This window comes from Bufo bufo, chromosome 6 (assembly GCF_905171765.1).
Source record: "Bufo bufo chromosome 6, aBufBuf1.1, whole genome shotgun sequence".
In the NCBI taxonomy this organism is placed as follows: domain Eukaryota; kingdom Metazoa; phylum Chordata; class Amphibia; order Anura; family Bufonidae; genus Bufo; species Bufo bufo.
The window spans coordinates 281,794,269-281,819,135 of NC_053394.1; the positions used below are offsets into that span (position 1 = coordinate 281,794,269).

Here is a 24,867-nt window from a genome sequence, read left to right on the forward strand (position 1 = left end):
TGCTTCTCTAATTACTTAGTTTAGTAAATTTACCAAAGGTGGACTCCATTCAAGATATAAAAACATCTCAAAGATGATCAAGAAAAATGGAAGGCCCCCAGAGATACATTTCAAGTGCCATAGCAAACAGTCTGAATATTTATGTCCATGTGAAATTTTTGATTTTCCTTTTTTTTTTTTATTAGCAAAAATGTCTGAGTACAGAATGATGGGGAAAACTTGAATTTTTTATTTTAGCATACATAACAAAATGTGAAAAAAGTTGAAGGGTCTTTAAGACTTTCTGAATGCATACAGTACAGACCAAAAGTTTGGACACACCTTCTCATTTAAAGAGTTTTCTTTATTTTCATGACTATGAAAATTGTAGATTCACACTGAAGGCATCAAAACGATGAATTAACATATGTGGAATTATATACATAACAAACAAGTGTGAAACAACTGAAAATATGTCATATTCTAGGTTCTTCAAAGTAGCCACCTTTTGCTTTGATTACTGCTTTGCACACTCTTGGCATTCTCTTGATGAGCTTCAAGAGGTAGTCCCCTGAAATGGTTTTCACTTCACAAGTGTGCCCTGTCAGGTTTAATAAGTGGGATTTCTTGCCTTATAAATGGGGTTGGGACCATCAGTTGCGTTGAGGAGAAGTCAGATGGATACACAGCTGATAGTCCTACTGAATAGACTGTTAGAATTTGTATTATGGCAAGAAAAAAGCAGCTAAGTAAAGAAAAACGAGTGGCCATCATTACTTTAAGAAATGAAGGTCAGTCAGTCAGCCGAAAAATTGGGAAAACTTTGAAAGTAAGGGCTATTTGACCATGAAGGAGAGTGATGGGGTGCTGCGCCAGATGACCTGGCCTCCACAGTCACCGGACCTGAACCCAATCAAGATGGTTTGGGGTGAGCTGGACCGCAGAGTGAAGGCAAAAGGGCCAACAAGTGCTAAGCATCTCTGGGAACTCCTTCAAGACTGTTGGAAGACCATTTCAGGGGACTACCTCTTAAAGCTCATCAAGAGAATGGCAAGAGTGTGCAAAGCAGTAATCAAAGCAAAAGGTGGCTACTTTGAAGAACCTAGAATTAGTGATGTCGCAAACATAAAATTTTCCGTTCGCGAATGCCGAACGCGAATTTCTGCAAATGTTCGCGAACGGGCGAACCGCCATAGACTTCAATAGGCAGGCGAATTTTAAAACCCACAGGGACTCTTTCTAGCCACAGTAGTGATGAAAAAGTTGTTTCAAGGGGACTAACACCTGGACTGTGGCATGCCGGAGGGGGATCCATGGCAAAACTCCCATGGAAAATTATGTAGTTGACGCAGAGTTGGATTTTAATCCATAAAGGGCATAAATCACCTAACAATCCTTGATGTCATTGAAGGTTTCTTCCTCCACCCAGCCACGTACAACACCAAGGGTCCCCGAAAGGTGAATTGAATTGATTTTTCGAACGGGGAGATGGTTAAAAAAACGCTGGCTCCCTCCACTTTGTTTGAATCCACGGTCACTGCGTCTGTGCCGTGCAATTTACTGCCCCACCGGATATGAGTGGTATTTTCTGTAGTTCTCTCTTCTCATCAGTTTAATCCCTGTTACGCCCCAAATCTGGGGTCAATTTATTAAATAGATTTTTCGAACAGGGAGATGGTTAAAAAAAATGCTGGCTCCCTCCCCTTTGTTTGAATCCACGTCGCGGTCACTGCGTCTGCGCCGTGCAATTTACTGCCCCACCCGATATGAGTGGTATTTTCTGTAGTTCTCTCTTCTCATCAGTTTAATCCTTGTTACGTCCCCAATCTGGGGTCAATTTATTAAATAGATTTTTCGAACGGGGAGATGGTTAAAAAAAATGCTGGCTCCCTCCCCTTTGTTTGAATCCACGCCACGGTCACTGCGTCTGCGCCGTGCAATTTACTGCCCCACCCGATATGAGTGGTATTTTCTGTAGTACTATTCTCATCAGTTTAATCCCTGTTACGTCCCCAATCTGGGGTCAATTTATTAAATAGATTTTTCGAACGGGGAGATGGTTAAAAAAATGCTGGCTTCCTCCCCTTTGTTTGAATCCACCCTACGGTCACTGCATCTGCACCGTGCAATTTACTGCCCCACCGGATATGAGTGGTATTTTCTGTAGTTCTCTCTTCTCATCAGTTTAATCCCTGTTACGTCCCCAATCTGGGGTCAATTTATTAAATAGATTTTTCGAACGGGGAGATGGATAAAGAAAATGCTGGCTCCCTCCCCTTTGTTTGAATCCACGCCACGGTCACTGCGTCTGCCCCGTGCAATTTACTGCCCCACCCGATATGAGTGGTATTTTCTGTAGTTCTCTCTTCTCATCAGTTTAATCCTTGTTACGTCCCCAATCTGGGGTCAATTTATTAAATAGATTTTTCTAACGGGGAGATGGTTAAAAAAATGCTGGCTCCCTCCTCTTTGTTTGAATCCACGCCACGGTCACTGCGTCTGCGCCGTGCAATTTACTGTCACACCCGATATGAGTTCTATTTTCTGTAGTACTATTCTCATCAGTTTAATCCCTGTTACGTCCCATATCAGGGTGGGATTGCCTTTTGTGAAAAAATTTTTAGGCCGGGTACCTTCTACTGCCTTCACAGTGACAGACCAAACTCTGATACACCAAAATGAATTGATTTTAGGAACCGGGAGATGGAAAAAGCAGCTTGGTCGGTCCTCTTACTCAGTCCCAAGTTGGGGCACTGCGCGTGCACGGAGCAATGTGCTGTGACACCCTATATGAGTGGTGTCTTAGCTAGTACTTTTCCTATCAGTTTAATCCCTGTTACGTCCCCTATCCGGGGACGTGTGTCGAATTGATTAACCATTGTCGAATTAACAAACCATTACGACATCCTGGAATAATTTAGTTCTGAGCTTTGTACTTGCTTTGTATTGGAATTGATGGGGATTTTTTAAATTGTCTGCATTATTTCTAATAAACTATTAAGAGACTTTATTATGATTTTTTTATTTTATGTATTAAAAACCCACCCATACAACTTAAAAAAAAAATATAAAAAAATGTATGTTTTTTCTATGAAAAATTATCCAGCCGATCGCTTTTGGTCTGATCATAATGAAGCAACGGCCTTATCTGGGGTGTGGCAACATTGCCAACACACTCATAGAGGTGATGATCGCTTCATTGTGATATGCAAGCCCCTTCACCACAACAAGGTAACGATCACGAAGGGGAATTGACACTTGTATGTGCCTTTTTTTTTGTTTTGTTTTTGCAGCCACAGTGCAGCACCAGAGGCCAGAAAAATTAGGCATGTACACATGCCTGAAAAACAATGTTATTGTTGCAGCCGCTGTTGTAGCAGCGGCCGGAAAAATTGATGTTTTCAAGGCAGAAAGGTGACTAAAACATTGCGGCTTGAACCCTAGTTGGTGGCGGAGAATTCACGAAAGTCATCCGGTATGCAGACATTAAATACAGCAGCGTGGGGACCATTTTGAGGCCAAGGCATGTCATCAGGCCCTTTGTTAGTCAAACGTATCCCCCACTGTCAGTCCCTTCGGGAGCCATGCCTCATTCATCTTAATGAAGGTGAGGTAATCAACACTTTTTTGACCGAGGCGACTTCTTTTGTCAGTGACAATGCCTCCTGCTGCACTGAAGGTCCTTTCTGACAGGACACTTGAAGAGGGGCAGGCCAGAAGTTCTATCGCAAACTGGGATAGCTCAGGCCACAGGTCAAGCCTGCACACCCAGTAGTCAAGGGGTTCATCGCTCCTCAGAGTGTCGATATCTGCAGTTAAGGCGAGGTAGTCTGCTACCTGTCGGTCGAGTCGTTCTCTAAGGCTGGATCCCGAAGGGCTGTGGCCATGTGTAGGACTGAAAAAGCTCTGCATGTCCTCCATCAACAACACATCTGTAAAGCGTCCTGTCCTTGCCGCCGTGGTCGTGGTAGGAGGAGGATTACTTTCACCTCTTCCCCTGTTAGATTCCCGTTGTGCTGTGACATCCCCCTTATAAGCTGTGTAAAGCATATTTTTTAGTTTTGTTTTGAACTGCTGCATCCTTTCTGACTTTCGGTAAGTTGGTAACATTTCCGCCACTTTCTGCTTATACCGGGGGTCTAGTAGCGTGGCCACCCAGTACAGGTCGTTCTCCTTCATCCTTTTTATACGAGGGTCCCTCAACAGACATGACAGCATGAAAGACCCCATTTGCACAAGGTTGGATGCCGAGCTACTCATTTCCCGTTCCTCGTCCTCACTGATGTCATTGACGGTCTGTTCTTCACCCCAGCCACGTACAACACCACGGGTCCCAGATAGGTGACAACAACGAGCACCCTGGGATGCCTGCTGTGGTTGGTCTTCCTCCTCCTCAAAGCCACATTCCTCCTCTGACTCCTCTTCCTCACACTCCTCTTCCAGCGTTGCCGCAGGTCCGGCAAGCGATGATGACAAGGCTGTTTCTGGTGGTGATGGTGACCACAACTCTTTCTCTTCACGCTCATCTACAGCCTGATCCAGCACTCTTCGCAGGGCACGCTCCAGGAAGAAAACAAATGGGATGAGGTCGCTGATGGTGCCTTCGGTGCGACTGACTAGGTTTGTCACCTCCTCAAAAGGACGCATGAACCTACAGGCATTGCGCATGAGCGTCCAGTAACGTGGCAAAAAAATTCCCAGCTCCGCAGAGGCTGTACTACCACCCCGGTCATACAAATACTCGTTGACGGCTTTTTCTTGTTGGAGCAGGCGGTCGAACATTAGGAGTGTTGAATTCCAACGTGTCGGGCTGTCGCAAATCAAGCGCCTCACTGGCATGTTGTTTTGGCGCTGAATGTCTGAAAAGTGCGCCATGGCCGTACAAGAACGCCTGAAATGGCCACACACCTACGTCCTGTAAGCCTGGGTACTTAGACACAAAGCGTTGTACGATGAGATTCAACACGTGTGCCATGCACGGCACATGTGACAACTTGCCCAAATTCAATGCCGCCAACAAATTGCTTCCATTGTCACACACCACTTTGCCGATCTCCAGTTGGTGCGGGGTCAGCCACTGATCCACCTGTACGTTCAGGGCGGACAGGAGTGCTGGTCTGGTGTGGCTCTCTGCTTTCAGGCAAGTCAACCCCAAGACAGCGTGACACTGTCGTATCCGGGATGTGGAATAGCCCCTGGGGAGCTGGGGGGATTCAGTTGATGTGCAGCCAGACGCCGCAGCAGTAGAGGACTCAGCCGAGGAGGTTATGGAAGAGGATGGAGTAGGAGGAGTAGGAGGAGTAGAGGAGGTGGCAGTAGGCCTGCCTGCAAGTCATGGCGGTGTCACCAACTCCGCTGCAGAGACACACATTCCATGCTTGTCAGCCGTCAGCAGGTTGACCCAATGTGCAGTGTAGGTGATATACCTGCCCTGCCCGTGCTTTGAAGACCAGGTATCAGTGGTCAGATGGACCCTTGCCCCAACACTGTATGCCAGAGACGCCATGACTTCCTTTTCAATCACTGAGTAGAGGTTTGTGATTGCCTTTTTTGAAAAAAAAATTCGTCCGGGTACCTTCCACTGTGGTGTCCCAATAGCGACAAATTTTTTGAAGGCCTCAGACTCCACCAGCTGGTATGGTAAAAGCTGGCGGGCTAAGAGTTCCGTCAAGCCAGCTGTCAGACGCCGGGCAAGGGGGTGACTCTGGGACATTGGCTTCCTACGCTCAAACATTTCCTTCACAGACACCTGACTGTGGGCAGATGAGATGGAACTGCTGAAGGTGAGAGGCGGAGTGGCGGGTGGTTGAGAGGGGGCAAGGAGGACAGCAGTGGTTGACGTGGCTGAAGATGCTGGACCAGGAGGAGGATGGTGGCTTTGAGGTTGTGTGCTGCTTCTACTCGTCATCATGTGTTGATCCCATAGGCGTTTGTGATGTGCGATCATCTGCCTTCGCAAAGCAGTTGTACCTAGGTGGGTGTTGAATTTCCCACGACTCAGTTTCTTTTGGCACAGGTTGCAAATGGCATCGCTGTTGTCAGAGGCAGACACACAAAAAAAATGCCACACTGCTGAGCTTTGCAATGACGGCATGCTGGTGGTGGCAGCAGCATGTGTTGATTGGCGTGCTGTCTGGCTGACCCCGGGTGCCGATACATGCTGTCTGACTGTGCCACTAGCTCCTTGCGACGACCTCCCCCTGCTTCCAACTTGTCTCCTCCTTCTCTCTGTCTCCCCTTCTGAACTTTCCCCCTCTTCTTCTTCTCTTCGAGCAGGCACCCACGTGGCATCCACGGACACATCGTCATCATAAACCACTTCACTTGTATCTGACACCTCAGCAAAGGAAGCAGCAGCGGGTACAACATCATCATCATCATCACACTGTACGTCCATGTGTGTAATGCTGCCTGACTGAGACATATCCCTGTTATCTCCATCCTCTGGCAATAATGGTTGCGCATCAATAATTTCATCCAAATGATGTGTAAATAACTCCTCTGAGGGATCAAGTGAAGCGGCTGTGGTGGCTGTGGTGGCTGTGGTGGTAGTGGTGGTGGTGGCGGCGGGCGGGAGAGTGGTAACTTGAGAGCAGGTGACCAAAGCTGAGCTGGAGGAGGATGGTGCGCCAAGGTTCTTAGCGGAAGCTGTTGAAGATTGGGTGTCCTGTGTAAGCCAGTCAACTATTTTCTCCGAATTTTTGGGGTTCAGGGTACATGGCCAGTGGAAATCACAGCACCACGAACACGACGGCCCCTGCGGCGTGGCCTGCCTCTGCCTGTCATTTTTTATTAGATAAGTGTTACTATGCGTGCAAGGTACTGTGCCACCCTATATAAGTGGTGGGCAGTGGGCACAGTGCAGTCTGTGTGGGCCTGACACACACTGGCTTGCAACTGTGATTATATCACAGAAAAATATTAAATAGAATTTTTAATTATCTGCGAGGTATTTGTGAGTGAATGACACCCTGTAACAGTATAAGTGGAAGTCTAGCCACTAGCCAGCGGACACAATACAGTCTGTGTGGGCCTGACACACACGGGCTTGCAAATGGGATTAGATCACAGAAAAAAATTAAATTGAATTTTTATTTATCTGCAAGGTATTTGTGAGTAAATGACACCGTGTAACGGTATAAGTGGAGGTCTAGCCACTAGCCAGTGGCCACAATACAGTCTGTGTGGGCCTGACACACACGGGCTTGCAAATGGGATTAGATCACAGAAAAATATAAAATATAATTTTTTTTGAACTGCGAGGTATTTGTGAGTAAATGACACCCTATAACGGTATAAGTGGAGGTCTAGCCACTAGCCAGTGGCCACAATACAGTCTGTGTGGGCCTGACACACACGGGCTTGCAAATGGGATTAGATCAGAGAAAAATATTAAATAGAATTTTTTTTATCTGCGAGGTATTTGTGAGTAAATGACACCCTGTAACGGTATAAGTGGAGGTCTAGCCACTAGCCAGTGGCCACAATACAGTCTGTGTGGGCCTTACACACACGGGCTTGCAAATGGGATTAGATCACAGAAAAATATTAAATAGAATTTTTTTTATCTGCGAGGTATTTGTGAGTAAATGACACCCTGTAACGGTATAAGTGGAGGTCTAGCCACTAGCCAGTGGCCACAATACAGTCTGTGTGGGCCTGACACACACGGGCTTGCAAATGGGATTAGATCACAGAAAAATATTAAATATAATTTTTTTTATCTGCGTGGTATTTTCTGTCACACCCTGTATGAATGGTGTGCACACAGTACTGTCTGTGACTGAGCCTGCAGCCTCTCACACACGGGCAGGCAACTGCAATATATGTATATATAAAATAAAATAAAAAAAGCAGACTGATGTACCAGCCCTGAAAAGGGCTTTTTGGGGTGCTGTCAGGACGCTGTCCTTACAGCAGATGAGTCTGTGGACACAGAACACTGCCCTAGCTAACGCTTTCCCTATTGAATCAGCAGCAGCAGCACTTTCCCTCCTCTCACTGAGAATGCAGATTCCGAATGAATCTAAAATGGATGCTGCCCGGGAGGTGGGAGGGTCTGGGAGGGAGGGTCTGCTGCTGATTGGCTGGAATGTGTCTGCTGACTGTGAGTACAGGGTCAAAGTTTACTCAATGATGATGTATAGGGGGCGGACCGAACATCGCATATGTTCGCCCGCCGCGGCGAACGCGAACAAGCTATGTTCGCCGGGAACTATTCGGGCCATCTCTACCTAGAATATGACATATTTTCAGTTGTTTCACACTTGTTTGTTATGTATATAAGGCTACTTTCACACCTGCGTTAGGTGCGGATCCGTCTGGTATCTGCACAGACGGATCCGCACCTATAATGCAAACGCTTAGATCCGTTCAGAACGGATCCGTTTGCATTAGCATGAACAAAAAAAACAAAAAAAAAAAACTATTTTTTTTTTGTTCATGATAATGCAAGCGGATCCGTTTTGACTTTACATTGAAAGTCAATGGGGGACGGATCCGTTTGAAAATTGAGCCATATAGTGTCAACTTCAAATGGATCCGTCCCCATTGACTTACATTGTAAGTCTGGACGGATCCGTTTGCCTCTGCAAGCTGCGTTCAGGTGTCCGCCTGCTGAGCGGAACGGAGGACAAACGGTGCCAGACTGATGCATTCTGAGCGGATCCGCATCCACTCAGAATGCATTAGGACTGGACGGATCCGTTCGGGGCAGCTTGTGAGAGCCTTCAAACGGAGCTCACAAGCGGAGTGTTAATTCATAGTTTTGATGCCTTCATAGACATGAAAATAAAGAAAACTCTTTGAATGAGAAGGTGTGTCCAAACTTTTGGTCTGTACTGTATGTGGACTTATAACACAGAATGGGGATCTGTAACACATTTAGAAGTGTGATTGGGGTGGTAAAATTTCTAGGTATAATACAGGGTGGGCCACTTATATGGATACACCTTAATAAAATGGGAATGGTTGGTGAGGGGGGAAACTTTTCAAGATGGGTGGTGACCATGGCGGCCATTTTGAAGTCAGACATTTTGAATCCAACTTTTGTTTTTTCAATAGGAAGAGGGGCATGTGACACATCAAACTTATTGGGAATTTCGCACGAAAAACAATGATGTGCTTGGTTTTAACGTAACTTTATTCTTTCATGAGTTATTTACAAGTTTCTCTTTGTTTACAGCCATTGACATGTCGCCGAGGTTAACACGTGAGGAGCGGATAGAAATTGTGTTGATGTCTGGTGAACGCAGTAACCGGGTCATTGCAGCAGATTTCAATGCAAGACACCCTACGAGACCACCCATCTCCCATGCTACAGTTAGCAAACTGCTTGCTAAGTTTCATGAAACTGGTTCAGTGTTGGATTTGCCAAAATGTGGACGCATGAAATCTGTCTCTAATGAAGAAACGACAGTGGCTGTCCTAGCTTCATTCAGCAAGAGCCCACAGCGTAGCACTCGCCGCATGTCACTGGAGAGTGGCATTAGTCGAACATCCCTTCGGCGGATATTAGCTACTCACAAATGGCACCATTACAAACTCCAGCTACTGCAGCATCTCAACGAGGATGACCCAGATCGGCACACTGAATTTGCAGAATGGGCAAAACAAAAATTGGAACAGGACCCTCAGTTTACGCAGAAGATTTGGTTCAGTGATGAGACAAACTTTTATGTGAATGGTGAAGTTAACAAACAAAACCACCGCTATTGGTCTGACACTAACCCACATTGGATAGATCCCTCCAAGACTGTTGGAACAAAAAAATTGATGGTATGGTGTGGTATATGGGGTACAAAGATAGTGGGGCCATTCTTCATCAATGGAAACCTCAAGGCCACTGGATATGCGAAATTGCTACATGATGATGTGTTTCCCTCTTTATGCACTGAAGCTGGCACGTTCCCTGATTTTTTCCAGCAAGATGGTGCACTACCACATTATGGGTGTCAGGTCCGAGCATTCCTAGATGAACAGTTTCCTGGAAAGTGGATTGGTCGTCGTGGGCCAGTTGAATGGCCCCCAAGGTCTCCAGATCTGACTCCCTTAGACTTTTATCTTTGGGGTCATCTGAAGGCAATTGTCTATGCTGTGAAGATACGAGATGTGCAGCGCCTGAAACTACGGATACTGGAAGCCTGTGCTAGCATTTCTCCTGCGGTGTTGCTATCAGTGTGTGAAGAGTGGGAGAAGAGGGTTGCATTGACAACCCAACACAATGGGCAGCACATTGAACACATTTTATAAGTGGTCAGAAACTTGTAAATAACTCATGAAAGAATAAAGTTACGTTAAAACCAAGCACACCATTGTTTTTCTTGTGAAATTCCCAATAAGTTTGATGTGTCACATGACCCTCTTCCTATTGAAAAAACAAAAGTTGGATTTAAAATGGCCGACTTCAAAATGGCTGCCATGGTCACCACCCATCTTGAAAAGTTTCCCCCCTCACATATACTAATGTGCCACAAACAGGAAGTTAATATCACCAACCATTCCCATTTTATTAAGGTGTATCCATATAAATGGCCCACCCTGTACAACAAGGACCTTGGTCCAAAATTTGCTCTGGGGCCCGCTGGACTGTCCGTAAATCTAGCAGTGGTGGAAGAAGTGTTGTCCAATAGAAAAGAGAATTCCGGCATTAGAGGGAACGAATTAAGAAAATCACATTTTATTTTAAAAAATCCATCAAAATAACGTACATGTAAAGTACTTATGTAATTTAAACCTGCTGTATATCTGGTGTCTAATGTTAATATCCAAAAGCCTCTCGGTGTCCTCATTTTTTCTCACAATCACCCCCACGTAGGGGCTTGGACACTTTTTCTATAATAACAACTTTTAAAGTATCAATGAGACTATTATGATTATTTACAAAATGTTTAAGCTGCACCCAGAGGTTTCTGTTAGCTGGGTTTTATGTTCTCCTAGGCGATTTCTGACCGATTTCATGGTGCTCCCCACATATTGCACTTGACATTGGTCACATGAAATAATATATATCGCATTTGTGGTATCAAAAGTTAAAAATGATTTAATACAATACGATTTGTCAGCAGAAAGTAAAATACAAAAAGGAAAGTCAGTCCTGTGTCCCAACACGGACAGTTACTTGCGCTGCTGCTGGTCCCGGAGTAGTGTGGTAGGTCGTGCACACTGATAGGTACAATATGAAGGGTTGTGGAACCGCGCTGCTCTGGACTGTGTCTCCCGATAAAAGTGAATGGCATAGGGTGAGCCCCTTTTCCCAGCACCCAAAGGATCCAATCCTCCACAGATCTCCTCTTCTAAGGGTTCAAATGGGATAGGCAGAATAGTGAAGCACCCTTTGCAATCTTTTGTTAAAAGGTTTTATTATACTCACAAGAGTTGGTAGAGAAAAAGCATGTAATACAAATATCGGAACGTCAGGTTCCTGCCCGACCCGGGTTTCGCTGCCTCGCTTCTTCAGGGGCACTAACATAGTTAACACCAGTTAGTGCCCCTGAAGAAGCGAGGCAGCGAAACCCGGGTCGGGCAGGAACCTGACGTTCCGATATTTGTATTACATGCTTTTTGTCTACCAACTCTTGTGAGTATAATAAAACCTTTTAACAACAGATTGCAAAGGGTGCTTCACTATTCTGCCTATCCCATTTGAACCCTTAGAAGAGGAGATCTGTGGAGGATTGGATCCTTTGGGTGCTGGGAAAAGGGGCTCACCCTATGCCATCCACTTTTATCGGGAGACACAGTCCAGAGCAGCGCGGTTCCACAACCCTTCAGAAAGTAAAATAAATGTTTTAACCATATAAGGCTTTTCAGCTATATTCTCCATTTACATACACACAACTTTCACTTAAATTTCTTTGCAAGGGTGTGGTGCCTGCTCACAGCTTTTACAATCTTCGAGTTAAAAACACACAGACTAAAAATAATCAAATTTCAGTATTTTTGTATCAAGCTTTTCATTCCAAAATCGTACAGATACATTGAAATCTCTCCAGAACGCCATGGCTTTAAGAACACCACCCTTTTTCTGCTAGAAACAGTGCTACATTTGTCCATGGGCTGTGTGTGATTTTGCAGTTTAACCCTGTTCATAAACCTCTTTTTTAAAATCTTGTTAAAAATTAACATTAGAATTTTTTTCCCCTACATAGGCGACATTTAAAGGTTGGATGGATATCATGTATGCAGCTGTGGACTCAAGGAATGTAAGTAAATCTATTAGACCATTTTGTATGATGAAATATTCTTATGTTTGTGTCCATCACATCCCATAATAGAGGACTATCTTGGATGGGGAGGGCCGGTTGGGCATTTGTCCTGGGTGGCTTGGGCAGGGGGAGCAGCAACAATTCTGTATTAGCAAGAATAATTAGATAGAGGGCTAGAGCAGTCATGGCTCTTCTTCCTCCCGCATCCTAGCAATCACATGATTGCTGGGTACCAGGGAACTTCAGAAGCAGTCCCAGATGAGCTCTGCAGTGATGCCCCAGGTGTTTCACCTGAAGTTGTGTCTAATATTTCAGTCTAGTCATAGGGAAATGAACAATAGTAAAAAAAATTATGTTAAAATGCCCTCAAATGTCTTGTATGACCTTATGGGGGGCACAATATGTAAAAAAAAAAAAAAAATATGAAAAAAAACAAACACCACTACTAGCTCACAATGCTAATTCTAGCCCTGACCCTGCTAACTGTAAACTATATGTCCCCTAACGGAAAGGGGATACAGTTGAAAACAGAATTTTAGTGAAAATGAGAACAGACTCTTTTCTCCCCTTTTTTTCACATTTCCCCAGGTATATAGAAAAAATATATACTAAAATAAATGACCTAATAATAAAGCCCATGTTTCAAAAAAAGGAAAAAAAATATTTTAATAACCAAACAGGAAAACTAAGTTATTGCTTTATAACCTGCATGTATAAAAAGAACACTTTATCTGGTCACAAATGAGGTAAAATGGCCCGGTCTTGAACTGGTTAGGATTATGTTATAGATTTTTATTTTATTTTTAAATCTCCTTGTAATAATTCTGATTATTTTTCCTTCTATTTTTCAGATTGAGGACCAACCTGTGTATGAAATTAACCTCTATATGTACCTGTACTTTGTGATATTCATCATATTTGGGGCTTTTTTCACTTTAAACCTTTTTATTGGTGTCATCATAGACAATTTTAACCAGCAAAAGAAAAAGATAAGTATTACATGAATGTGACAGTGCCAATGCACTCATTTACAGTTCATGGCAATCAGTGTTATGGCCACTGGATAAATGTTAGTGTATGAACCTGCAAATAATAAATGTGTCTTTCTCTTATACTTTGGAGGTAAAGATATCTTCATGACTGAAGAGCAGAAAAAATACTACAATGCCATGAAAAAACTGGGTTCAAAGAAGCCGGTGAAACCAATACCTAGACCAGAGGTAAAATAGATCATCAGCAGACACCTTGGCGGTCATCTACTAACACTTTTGTGGCGTATATCTGACACAGATTCTGTCGCACATCATGTTACGGCAGAATCTGCGTTCACGCCACATCTAAAAAGGGGGCGTGACATGGGTGGGGAAGGGGACAGGTCGTCAGGCCTGTCTCATTCATCATTTTCTACGCCTGGTTTAGGAATAGAAAATGGTCTAAATGTAAGACAGCAAGGAAGCCAGGGAGCTTTATTATTGGGATCAGCAGGTGACTGCATATCCCACCAATATGCAGTCATTTAGTATTATGGGAAAATATTCTACATTTTTCAAACCAGCACCTGGATCTGGTCGCAAGCCAGTGGCAGCCTGGCCTTATGCCCTACAGGGAAATTTCTTGGTGGGTCAATGCCCAGGTAGGAGCATCAGGTACTTACGTATGCCCTGGGCAGTGGCCACAGATGCCCTGCTGAATTCAACTGTATCACTGTCCTCAAAATGGTGATAGGGCAGTATTTTATGCTACACTGTAATATTTGGTTCTTCTGGGACAGTATTTTGTGCTGCACTACGGTATTGCTGGCCCACCTACTGTTATCTCTGCCTACTAGTGTTGTCCCTCCCTCTGACAATTTGGACTCGTCTACAACTTGGGGCCAATTTTAGTTTTTTTCCAGGGCCCCTTTAAGTTCCCTATCAAGCCCCTGTTGCAAGTGCTCAGTTTAAATCTTCAATGGCACCAGGGACATCTACTGTTAGAAGTTGTAAGGGTTACAGGGAAAGAGTTACAGCAGAAAGGACACTACCCATGATTTGCTAGCCTGAAATAGCATAGCAAGAGATCTCTGGATCCATGTGAGGTACAGGGCTGGTTCTAGTGTTGTTAGAAATAGATTATCATGTACTATATGATGTCTGATTTTTATTATTTACATAATTCATGGGATAACCACTTTGAGTTGCTGTTGGATCCTTTTGATGGCAGGCCTCATAGCAGCTTCTAGGGTATTAGTTCCATCACTGTCTAGCTTACTTTTTAAGATCATTAATAGAGATGAGTGAATAAAAAAAAAAAATTTGATTTGCTGGTTGCCAATTTTTTTGGGGGAAAAAATTTGGTTCAATCCGTATATATTTGCGACGAATCGAGTTAAAAAAAATGGCTATTTCCTGACTGCAGAGAGCCTCTATAGTGGTGTAGAACACTGTGCCTTGCAGTAACACGCATAGGGAGTCTGCTTTGGTAGTGAAACAATACTGTGAGTCAGTATGACATGCAGATGACAGGCGCCACTCTTAGAATCACTGCACACTTCACTTATTTGGGCAGTCACGGGGCCAAAACTGACCAAATAACTCAAGTATGAACTCAGCCTTACAGGTCGATGTTATTGCCAAGAAGAAGCGCACTCCTTTTACACCGTCGTCAGCTGATTCCACATAGATGTCTACAGAACCTGTTCTAGTAAACGCTTATACAAGTAGAGCCCTCCCAGACAGAGTGGAGAGGGTGTCAGCAGTAAGTTTGTGTTGACGTCACTGATTATTTTGCCCTTCCTCTGATCCGTCAGAACAATAACCCACAAAAAACGGATCCTGTCTGTGGAGCATCCGCCTTCACTCGGCCAGCATTTGGTTAGTAATCCATCAGTATTGCTAAAGCCAAAAAAAAACAGGAGTGGATCCAAAAGAGAGATGACACGTGAAGGGAATATTTGCATGTATTATGTGTTTTGTACACACTTTTGGCTACCAAATCACACGCCAATTATTATTATTATTTTTTTTTTTTAACGGGAGAGAAAAAAAAAACTTATATTTCACAAACAGGACACAGCAGGCACAGAAGGGGCAAAACCACAAGATTTAAAAGACAAACTGAAAACAAAAGTGCCTAATGAACAAGAATGGATTGAAGATCAGTGTCGGGGTGACCACGATGGTAATACATATTGATCATGAAATGTATGGGGTTATGGCTGATAACTGGAGGACAGTCCAGCAAACAAGCCGACTCCAGCTCATTCCTACAGTGCAGGCTACACAATCACAGCTGGAAGGTAACTGGTTGGTACAGACAACATTCGAAAATCTTCATAAATAAGCCTTAGTATGTGCAGGTCTCACAGCCACGGAAAAACAGAATGGTAAGAAGCGGTATAACATGTAGTAAGCACTGCAGGGATCATGTTGGAGACATGTAAGACGTCCGGGGGGTTCACGAACATTATGGACAAGGTCAGAGATGAGCGTCGTCTGTGTTCAATACTGGATGTTATTGATGGCCAGCTCCGTGATGAATCCTAGCACTCAGATTAGGTAGTCCTTACTGAGGAACTTCACTTTTTTCTTCACAATGAGCTGATGCCACAGATGCCGTCACCTTGACGAGCTGGGTTGCTGATAAGTGGATTTTAAAGTGTCTGAAGAAATGCAAGTAAAGACATTCGAATAAATTGTCCACTTCCTCCAACGTGACCTTGTCCTTTGATTTATGAATATGATTCCATAAAGTCTTGAAGTCCTCTGCGTGGATGGCATAAGAAATGTCCATGCGAGGTTCGACGGCCACAGAGAAAACACGCTCTGTGGCCGACACTGATCCAGACATGTCATACCCGATCCACATCTCTGCTAGCCACGTAAGGTCCTGAGAACTGATCACCAGCTTACCGAAACAACAAAGTTCCATTGGAACCACGTCCCTACGATAGCCGTGAGCGCCTCAGAGCCGTTATACAGGAAGAGCGGGAGGGAAGTAAATGTCTCTGGTAACATCTCCAATAGATCGTCCTCTGTGTACGTCCCGCAGAACCAACCTGTCCACACAATCCGGTCCTCTGTGCTTGCCTTGGTGAGTAGAGGCTTGGATGAAATCTGTATGAGCACAGCCAGTGGATCTCTGTCCTTTCCTTTGAGTCCAGGTAAACAGGAAAATTTGGCTTTTAGGTTCAGCTCTGAGCCCACTTCAGCTTCTCGGCAGCTATGTGGGCAGACAGGTGCTGGGAATACTCTTTCAGTCTGGTGTATGAGAAATTATACATCGGTGTCGCACTGTACAGAGTCCATTATTTTTGAAGGAGCAAAGCAGCCTGTGCCGAATCAAGAGTTTCCTCCAAGGGGGTGCACTGCGGGATTTTTCTGTTAGACAAGCTTTGCAATGCAGACCATCTGCTTGCAGAGGTCAAGCTTCCGGGAGGATACCTCGAGCTGTGAAAATGACTGCTCCTTCGTGCCGATGACCTACTTCTGGGGGTTAACACCCCATTGGTAGGTGTTTGCATATCCTTGCAATAAATGATGTTCCCGCTCACTGACTGTAAAAAGAGATCTTGACAGACAAATGTATCAAACTCTGCCGCCATCTTTCTATGCGCCATGTCTCTAGTCCCCTGACCAGCCAGGTTTACCAGCATCTGTTCCAGGACATGAAGCAGTGGAATGACATTGTTCATCCTGTAGTCCTGGCGACTGACAAATAACATGGCCTCCTCCAAGGGCCTGAGAAAACGGCAGTTGTCACGCATGAGCTGTCACTGTCTGACATCAAAGTTACACAGGGACGTACTCCTGTCTGCTTGGATCATCAAGAAACCGTTGATGGCCTTTCTCTGTTTGTATAGTCGGTCCAACATATTGAGGGTAGAATTCCAAGGGTGGAAACGTCGCATTTCAGAGTATGTTGGGGGAACCGCTTGACCCCCAGATAGAACACGTGCGCCGACACCATGTTCTTCCCGTTGTTGGTCACCATGGTTCCGATTTTGAGTTGTGGAGGAGAAAGCCAGGATATGATTTCTTGCTGAAGGACACGGAGCAGTTGGGCTTCTGTGTGACTCGCCCAGGCAAACCAGGTGTAAACCAGTGTGGGAGTGATGAGAGGGGTCATACATGGCTTGCATACACTACATGCCTGCAATATAATTCTTGGATCTCTATATGAAAATAATGTAATTGATGTAAATCACGAGAGGGGCATAGTTGGAGACATTTGCAGTTTCCCACTTAGTGATGGTCATGGGCACTTCAAACTTCTGTATATATCATGTCAATGTATTGCTGTGTAAACTGGAAATTCCTTATAAAAGGCTGTTTTACATCTATTATTACATCTAATACTGGAGAACAGTATTACAGCTACCTAGCACAGACCAGAGTTGCTTATTGATATAGAGTGAGTCTAGTGGAGATAGAAGCAGCATTAGCTCATGGGCTCCACAAGCACCAGTGACCGGGAGAGGCCTAAAAGCGCCTGGACACAACTGGGCAACTATACGCGTGATTGTGTATTACCACATTCCTCTATGGGCATTGTGGAACAGAGTTTAGGACAGCATCCTGTACAAAGAATGGAGCAAAGGTTTTTGCCTGCCATTAGGGAGACCGCCCTGTGGATTACTAATTACAAGTAAGAAGTTATTATATGCAGTACCTGGCTGCTAGAGTGTGGACATAGTGTAGACAGATATAAGAAGGAATCTCTCCCACCTGTTAGAGAGGAAACTCTGCAAGCGATTTCTGCCAAGCCTGTTTCAAGGATTACAGCTGAGCCAATATTTGGATTATTACTTTTGCTATATAGTTGAACTGTACTGACTACTCTGAGACAATAGATCAAGTAAAATTCCCGTTGTTCACAACCATTGACTCCTCGTCCTTTCTACCACTTTACTTTGCACCTAACGGTGCTGCCATTACGAACCAGGGAACTCCAAGGCACCTAAAAACCCATTACACCAAGGGCACCTCAACCAACATCTGGCGGGATTCCCTGGACAACAGAGTGTGCCCTGAAGAAACTGGTGCTGTCCTTCGCTTCACTGCATGCCGGCCCAGGGAGTGCTGCTAACCGTGAGTAAAACTACTACTACCCCCCATCGGCCCACTGTAGCTCACGTGTTGCCCCTACGGCCCGGTTGCTGCACATTGACTTCACAAGCTGCTTGATTTCATTGTGAATAGATGGTAAAGGCAAAGTCTGCTGGTGTGTTGTCATCAGCGTCTTCATTATGTTTACTGCAGGACCCACGACAACGTAATTCAGTCCATACAGCAAACGGAGGTCTACAATCACCCATTAATTTTCCCGGAAACAGCATGTTTGCAATAAACAATTTCACCAATGAAAGGATAATGGTATTCGGTTCATACAGAAGAAAGTCTACAATCACCCATCAATTTTCCCCAAAAAAGCCTGTTTCACATGAAAAAATTTCACCACTACGTAATTTGGTCCATACAGCAAAAGGAGGTCTACAATCACCCATCAATTTTGAAGAAAACAACATGTTTGCTATAAAAAAATTCACCAATGAAAGGATAATGGAATTCAGTTCATACAGAAGAAAGTCTACAATCACCCATCAATTTTCCCCCAAAAAAGCCTGTTTCACATAAAATATTTCACCACTATGTAATTCGGTCCATACAGCAAAACGAGGTCTACAATCACCCATCAATTTTCAAGGAAAAAACATGCTTGAAATAAATAAATTAACAATGAACATATAAGTGGAACGCTGAACATATTTTTCTTTTGCCACTAGTACACGGCAGAAAGGCCTTTAGAATATATAACTGCACCACTGAACAGCAAACAGGCCCTAATTTATTTCCACTTTTACACTACACACGGCTTTTCAACATATAAGTGCAACGCTGAACGGCAAATATATTTTTTGGTTGCCACTAATACATGCCAAAATTGGCTTTAAAACATATAACTGGACCGCAGACCGGCAAATATACTTTACTTTTGCCACTAATACACGACAAAAAGGGCTGTAATTTTAGCACTTCACCACTCAACAGCTATTAAGCCCTTTTCTTCCCACTAATAAAAGCCAAAAAATGCTTTAGAGCATATAACTGCACCGCACAAGGGTAAATAAAATGTAGAAATATTTCCTTGTAATAAATCCTGTTAATGCCTGTATCAATCAGCACTTGCACCCCAATAACAAAGGTTGGCTGGAATTACAGAGCTGTATAATGGCAATTTGGGTCCCCAGTCAGTACAGCAAGATGTTCCTATTACCCAGGCTGTAACCTCCCCTACAGAACCCTTTTCAACATAAAAGCTGTGGAATGATTCCTCCCTATCCTTTCCCTACACCTTGAATTATCTTTCCCTGCACTGGTAAATCACTTTTTCTGTACAATTAAATAGTTTTTTCTAATACTGTCCCTAGAACCTGCTGACGTCTCTCCCTGCACTCAGTACACTGGTAAATGGCAGAATCTAAGATGGCTGCCGCTATTTATAGGGCTATGACATAACAGGGCTGGCTGGCTGCTGATTGGCTGCATGCATGCACGTCAATATGGGTGATCCCGCCTTACCAGAGTTCCTTTTTCCATGTCCTCACACGTGCAGCAGCCGTTTTAGGAAAAAATTTGATTCGTTACTGGTCGAATCAAATTCAGCTTTGATTCATTCATCTCTAATCATTATATATTTCTCCACTAAGGTATAGTTGCAAAATAGAGATTGACAGCATACAGAACAAAGCATACTGAATGTTCCATCAAAAAGTTTATATTTATTTTACTAATTACTTATTTTTACTCTTTTTTTTTCCATGCTTTCTGTCTCATAATATAGAATCCGATCCAAGGAGCTGTCTTTGATTTTATCTCCAAGCAAGCTTTTGACATCTTTATTATGATCTTGATTTGCCTTAATATGATTACAATGATGATTGAGACAGATGACCAAAGTAAAGAGAAAGTAAATATACTCTTCCAAATCAACCTTGTGTTTATTGTCATCTTCACTACAGAGTGCGTCCTTAAAATGTTCGCACTGAGATATTACTTCTTCACTATCGGATGGAATATTTTTGACTTTGTGGTGGTCATCATTTCTGTAGCTGGTAAGTAGTAAATGAATTGTAATCCTACATATGCAATGAATCCTGGCCGATAACACAGCATATTGGTTTTGTCAAGAGGGTTCCTTTAAAGGGGTTGTCTAGGATTAGAAAAATACAACTGCATTCTACCAGAAAAAGTCCTGCCACAGGTTATGTGTGGAATTGCAGATTAAGGGCTCATGCACACGAATGTATTTTATTTCCGTGTCCATTCTTTTTTTTTTTTTTTGTGGACCATATGTGAAACCATTCTTTTCAATGGGTCTGCAAAAAAAAAAATTACTCAGTGTGCATTCCGTTTCCATATTTCCGTTCCGCCCAAAAAATAGAACATGTCCTATTATTGTCCGCATTACTGACAAGGATAGTACTGTTCTATTAGGGGCCAGATGTTCAGTTTCACAAAACACGACATGCACACGGACGTCATCCGTATATTTTGCGGACCGCAGAAAACATATGGTCGTGTGCATGAGTCCTAACTGTAATGAAGTGTTTGGGGCTAAACTACAATAGCACACACACACACACAGGGGTAGCACCACTTTTGGAAAAAAGGAACCATGGTTTTTAATCGATTAAGACTGGCCAATGAGAGACCTAATCTGAAGTACCATACATTTTTACCAGTTCCATTTGAAATAAAACCTATTCAAGTGATTGTCCAGTGAGGAGTTCAAAAATATGTAGGTCACCATCTACAAGGGAAGACTGCCTTCTGTTTATTTTTCTAAAATCTTGAAGCTTGGCTGAATTTTACCTGAGCTCCGTTAGTGCAGAGCTGTAATCTGTGACTACCCTTAAAGGGGTATTCTCATCTGAGACAATGGGGGCATATCGCTAGGATATGTCCCCATTGTCTGATAGGTGCGGGTCCCACCTCTGGAACCCGCACCTCCATCAAGAATGGAGCAGGGAAGGTGGTGGCCGGAGGACCCAGGGTTTCCCCACGTCCGGCCACCATAAAGCGCTCTCCCCATAGTACTGAATAGGAGTACACCGAGCTTGCGCTGCCATTGTTCCCATTTATTTCTATGGGGCCAAAGGAAATAGCCGAGCCAGTCCTATTTTCGGCGGTCCTATAAAAATGAATAGTATCATGTCTGATATGGCAGGTAATAGACGTGAGGAGCAGAAGGGAGGAAAGGAGAGTACCCTTTCACTACAAAGAGGGAGGAGTGGTGACCCCACTTAGCACTAGCACCTGGCTGCCCTGATGTCCCTAGACGGGCTGCTAACCCGTACACCGATCACGTGCCTTGTCTCTGGCTTACCCTGAAATAAGCCCTAGGTAGTGAGTAGGGCGGTGGGGGCACTAGTCCTCACCACTGACGCCTAGGGTAACAACAGGGAAAGGACAAACAACACAAACACCACAAACAATCCCAGAAGGGAGACAACAAAAAGAAGAGAACCGGGGAACCGACAGCACCAGTTCCAACAGCTCCACAGGAACTCCAACTCCACCAGAGGTCAGAATAGAAGATCTGGAAAGAAGGTCTATATCTGGCAACAAAGGAAGCAGAAAGGGAGAATATATAGTAGCTGGGAGTGGCTGAGAGAGAACAGCTGAAAGGAAAAGCTACAGATTCCTAAATGGGACAAAAAGGATTGCAAACCTAAGCAGGAAAACCTGGCCCGGAATCCATTCCCACCACTAGGTCATGGAGCGATCTCTTGAAACCGAGCAAGTAGCCACCTGCTGCGACCTTCTGACCCCAAGAACAACAGGGTCAGCGATTAGGACGTGACACCCTCGTGACAAATAGAAGGCAGCTGCGCATGTGCAGTGCGCCCTCCACAACTTTCAGGGATCCGTTCTCGGTATAGGTGCAGGTCCCAGAGGTGGAAAAACCTATTTAAGGCCCCTTTACACAGGCTGAGAATCGGCTAAATAATCGCTAATGAGAGTTCATAGGAATGTTCGTTAGTGATTATCTGGCGGTGAGGCCGATTACCAGATGTAATATGCCCATTTGTGTAGGCACCTAAATCGTCGTTGGCCAGCAGATAGTGCCATCTAAACAGCCCTTACTGCTGGCAAACAATGAGTCTGTATGGGGATGATTAGCGATTGCTTCTCCCCATACTGTGGAGGAGATCTTTGCATGTCAATGCAGCGGTATCCTACAGATACAAGTAGGCGTTTGTCGGGAAGAAAAGCTTCCTTTCCGACAATCGCCTGCTAAATTGTCCCGTGTAAAGGGACCTTTAGTTACACTGCCCCAAGGGGGTTCTAAGATAGTCTGAAGTAAACCTTTTGTCTCGTTATTGGTTGCTGCCAGGGACAGACTGGGAACTTAAAGTGGCCCTGGAAAAACAAAAGGCCACATGTTGTAAGCGAGTCCAAATTGAAAGAAGGTGGGGCAACAGAAGTAGATGGGGCAAGGAATACCGTAGTGCAGCACAAAATACTACCCCAGCAGCGATCCCCTGCATTATTCAACTGTATCACCATCCTAAAGACAACACAGTTGAATTCAGGAGGGCACCTGTGGCCGCCAGCCAGGAACATAAGCGCCTGATGCTCCTAGCATTAATTAACGCTGAGAGCATCTGATCGTTATGTACCTTGCCGGTGACTGTGAGGAGGGCTCAGGCAGGCCACTGGGAACTGGCCCAGTGAGAAATTTTCCTGTAGGGTCTATGGCCAGTCCACCCCTGGTTGCAACTCTTTTACTGCTTTCTGTAGCTCTTCCTCCTTAGGTTGGCTGCTGTGTATACACACAGGTTTATCACATGCTCACCAGGAAGTCAGTGCATGATGTCAGAGATGATTATAGAATACAGACTACTACTGAACCGTCAATGAGAAAAAGATCATTGCTACATATACAGTAAAGCAAATTAAGCCTAGTAAGGGGGAGCCTAGAGGGTTGATTTAACTATATTCAGTATTCCTTGTCCTTCTTGTAACTTTTTCTTTTCTCTCTAGGTATTGTCCTCTCAGACCTCATAGCGGAATACTTTGTGTCACCAACACTTTTTAGAGTGATCCGACTTGCAAGAATTGGAAGGGTCCTTCGACTCATTAAAGGAGCTAAGGGAATCCGTACTCTTCTGTTTGCTCTGATGATGTCTCTCCCGGCCCTGTTCAATATTGGTCTACTATTGTTTTTAGTGATGTTCATTTACTCGATATTTGGGATGTCTAACTTCGCCTATGTGAAGAAGGAATCTGGCATTGATGATATGTTTAATTTTGAGACATTTGGGAATAGTATGATTTGCTTGTTTGAAATAACCACCTCAGCAGGATGGGATGGACTTCTGAATCCAATTCTAAACAGTGGGCCACCGGACTGTGATCCTCATGCAGAGAACCCTGGAACAGCTGTGCGTGGGAACTGTGGAAATCCATCCATGGGCATTATGTTTTTCTGTAGTTATATCATTATCTCGTTTTTGATTGTAGTTAATATGTACATTGCCATTATCCTTGAGAACTTTAATGTGGCCACAGAAGAAAGCAGTGAGCCCCTATGCGAGGACGATTTTGAGATGTTTTATGAAACTTGGGAGAAATTTGATCCTGATGCAAGTCAGTTTGTTGAATACAGCAGAATGTCAGATTTTGTGGATACTTTACAAGAACCATTACGGATTCCGAAACCCAACAAAATTAAACTGATTACTATGGACCTCCCTATGGTAACTGGAGATAAGATACATTGCTTAGACATTTTATTTGCATTGACTAAAGAAGTGCTGGGAGACTCTGGAGAAATGGATGCTCTAAAAGCCTCAATGGAAGAAAAATTTATGGCAGCCAATCCTTCCAAAGTATCTTATGAACCAATCACTACCACTTTGAAACGGAAACAGGAAGAAGTTTGTGCCATCAAAATCCAGAGGGCTTTCCGTAGGCATCTACTGAAGCGTTCAGTAAAACAAGCCTCATATGTCTACCGTCATAGCCAAGATTTAGACTCACCCGTTGAGGACCCTCCAGAGAAAGAAGGTTTGGTGGCAAACAGAATAAACACTACCTATGGACATCTTGAGGATGGAGAAACCAATGGAACTCAACATCCACATTTAACTAACAGATTTTCACGCAGAAGTGATGATGTAAGGAATTCAGTTGTTTAACTTTTTAATAGAAAAAATTGGAGGGGGCTCTTCTGTATACAGAGCAGTTTTATATCACATTAATTTGATTCTCATTAAGATTTAGCACTAAATTTTAGTCCCCCCAAATAGGATATCCGGCATATAGATAACATGCATATTTATACAATATGCAACTTTAAGTTGACTTTGTACAGGAAATCTAATTTATTTTTAATTTATTATTTTTATACATACATTGATATTTTTGACAGTTGCCATACACTTATACAAAATTCAATGGGACAATGCTTGCCAAGGTCTGGATGACCAAGTCATTGGTTTACCATGCAGTATCTTAAAATGAACACCGGGTAAAAGTAATAAACTGTGGTATATCTGGGGAAAGTCTTGGCACAAGGATTCTCTCATGGGTGTTTGTGTCTTTCACCTTCTTCTCAGGCCCTGCACTAGACACACTATGGAAGTTAGGCCTGACATATTAGATGAATGACATACAGTACAGACCAAAAGTTTGGA

The 24,867-nt window shown here is 43.8% G+C and overlaps 1 protein-coding gene across 4 annotated transcripts in view; it reads left to right on the forward strand.

Annotated features, from left to right (window-relative positions):
- The window catches only part of SCN4A (sodium voltage-gated channel alpha subunit 4), a 178,537-nt gene that overhangs the window by 147,549 nt on the left and 6,121 nt on the right, over nt 1-24,867 (forward strand). For all 4 annotated transcript variants that reach the window (XM_040435981.1, XM_040435982.1, XM_040435983.1 and 1 more), the window contains 5 exons: nt 12,129-12,182; nt 13,037-13,174; nt 13,301-13,405; nt 20,007-20,277; nt 23,213-24,348. In XM_040435981.1, the coding sequence (XP_040291915.1) occupies nt 12,129-12,182; nt 13,037-13,174; nt 13,301-13,405; nt 20,007-20,277; nt 23,213-24,348 (1,704 nt within the window). The remainder of the gene's footprint in view (nt 1-12,128; nt 12,183-13,036; nt 13,175-13,300; nt 13,406-20,006; nt 20,278-23,212; nt 24,349-24,867) is intronic.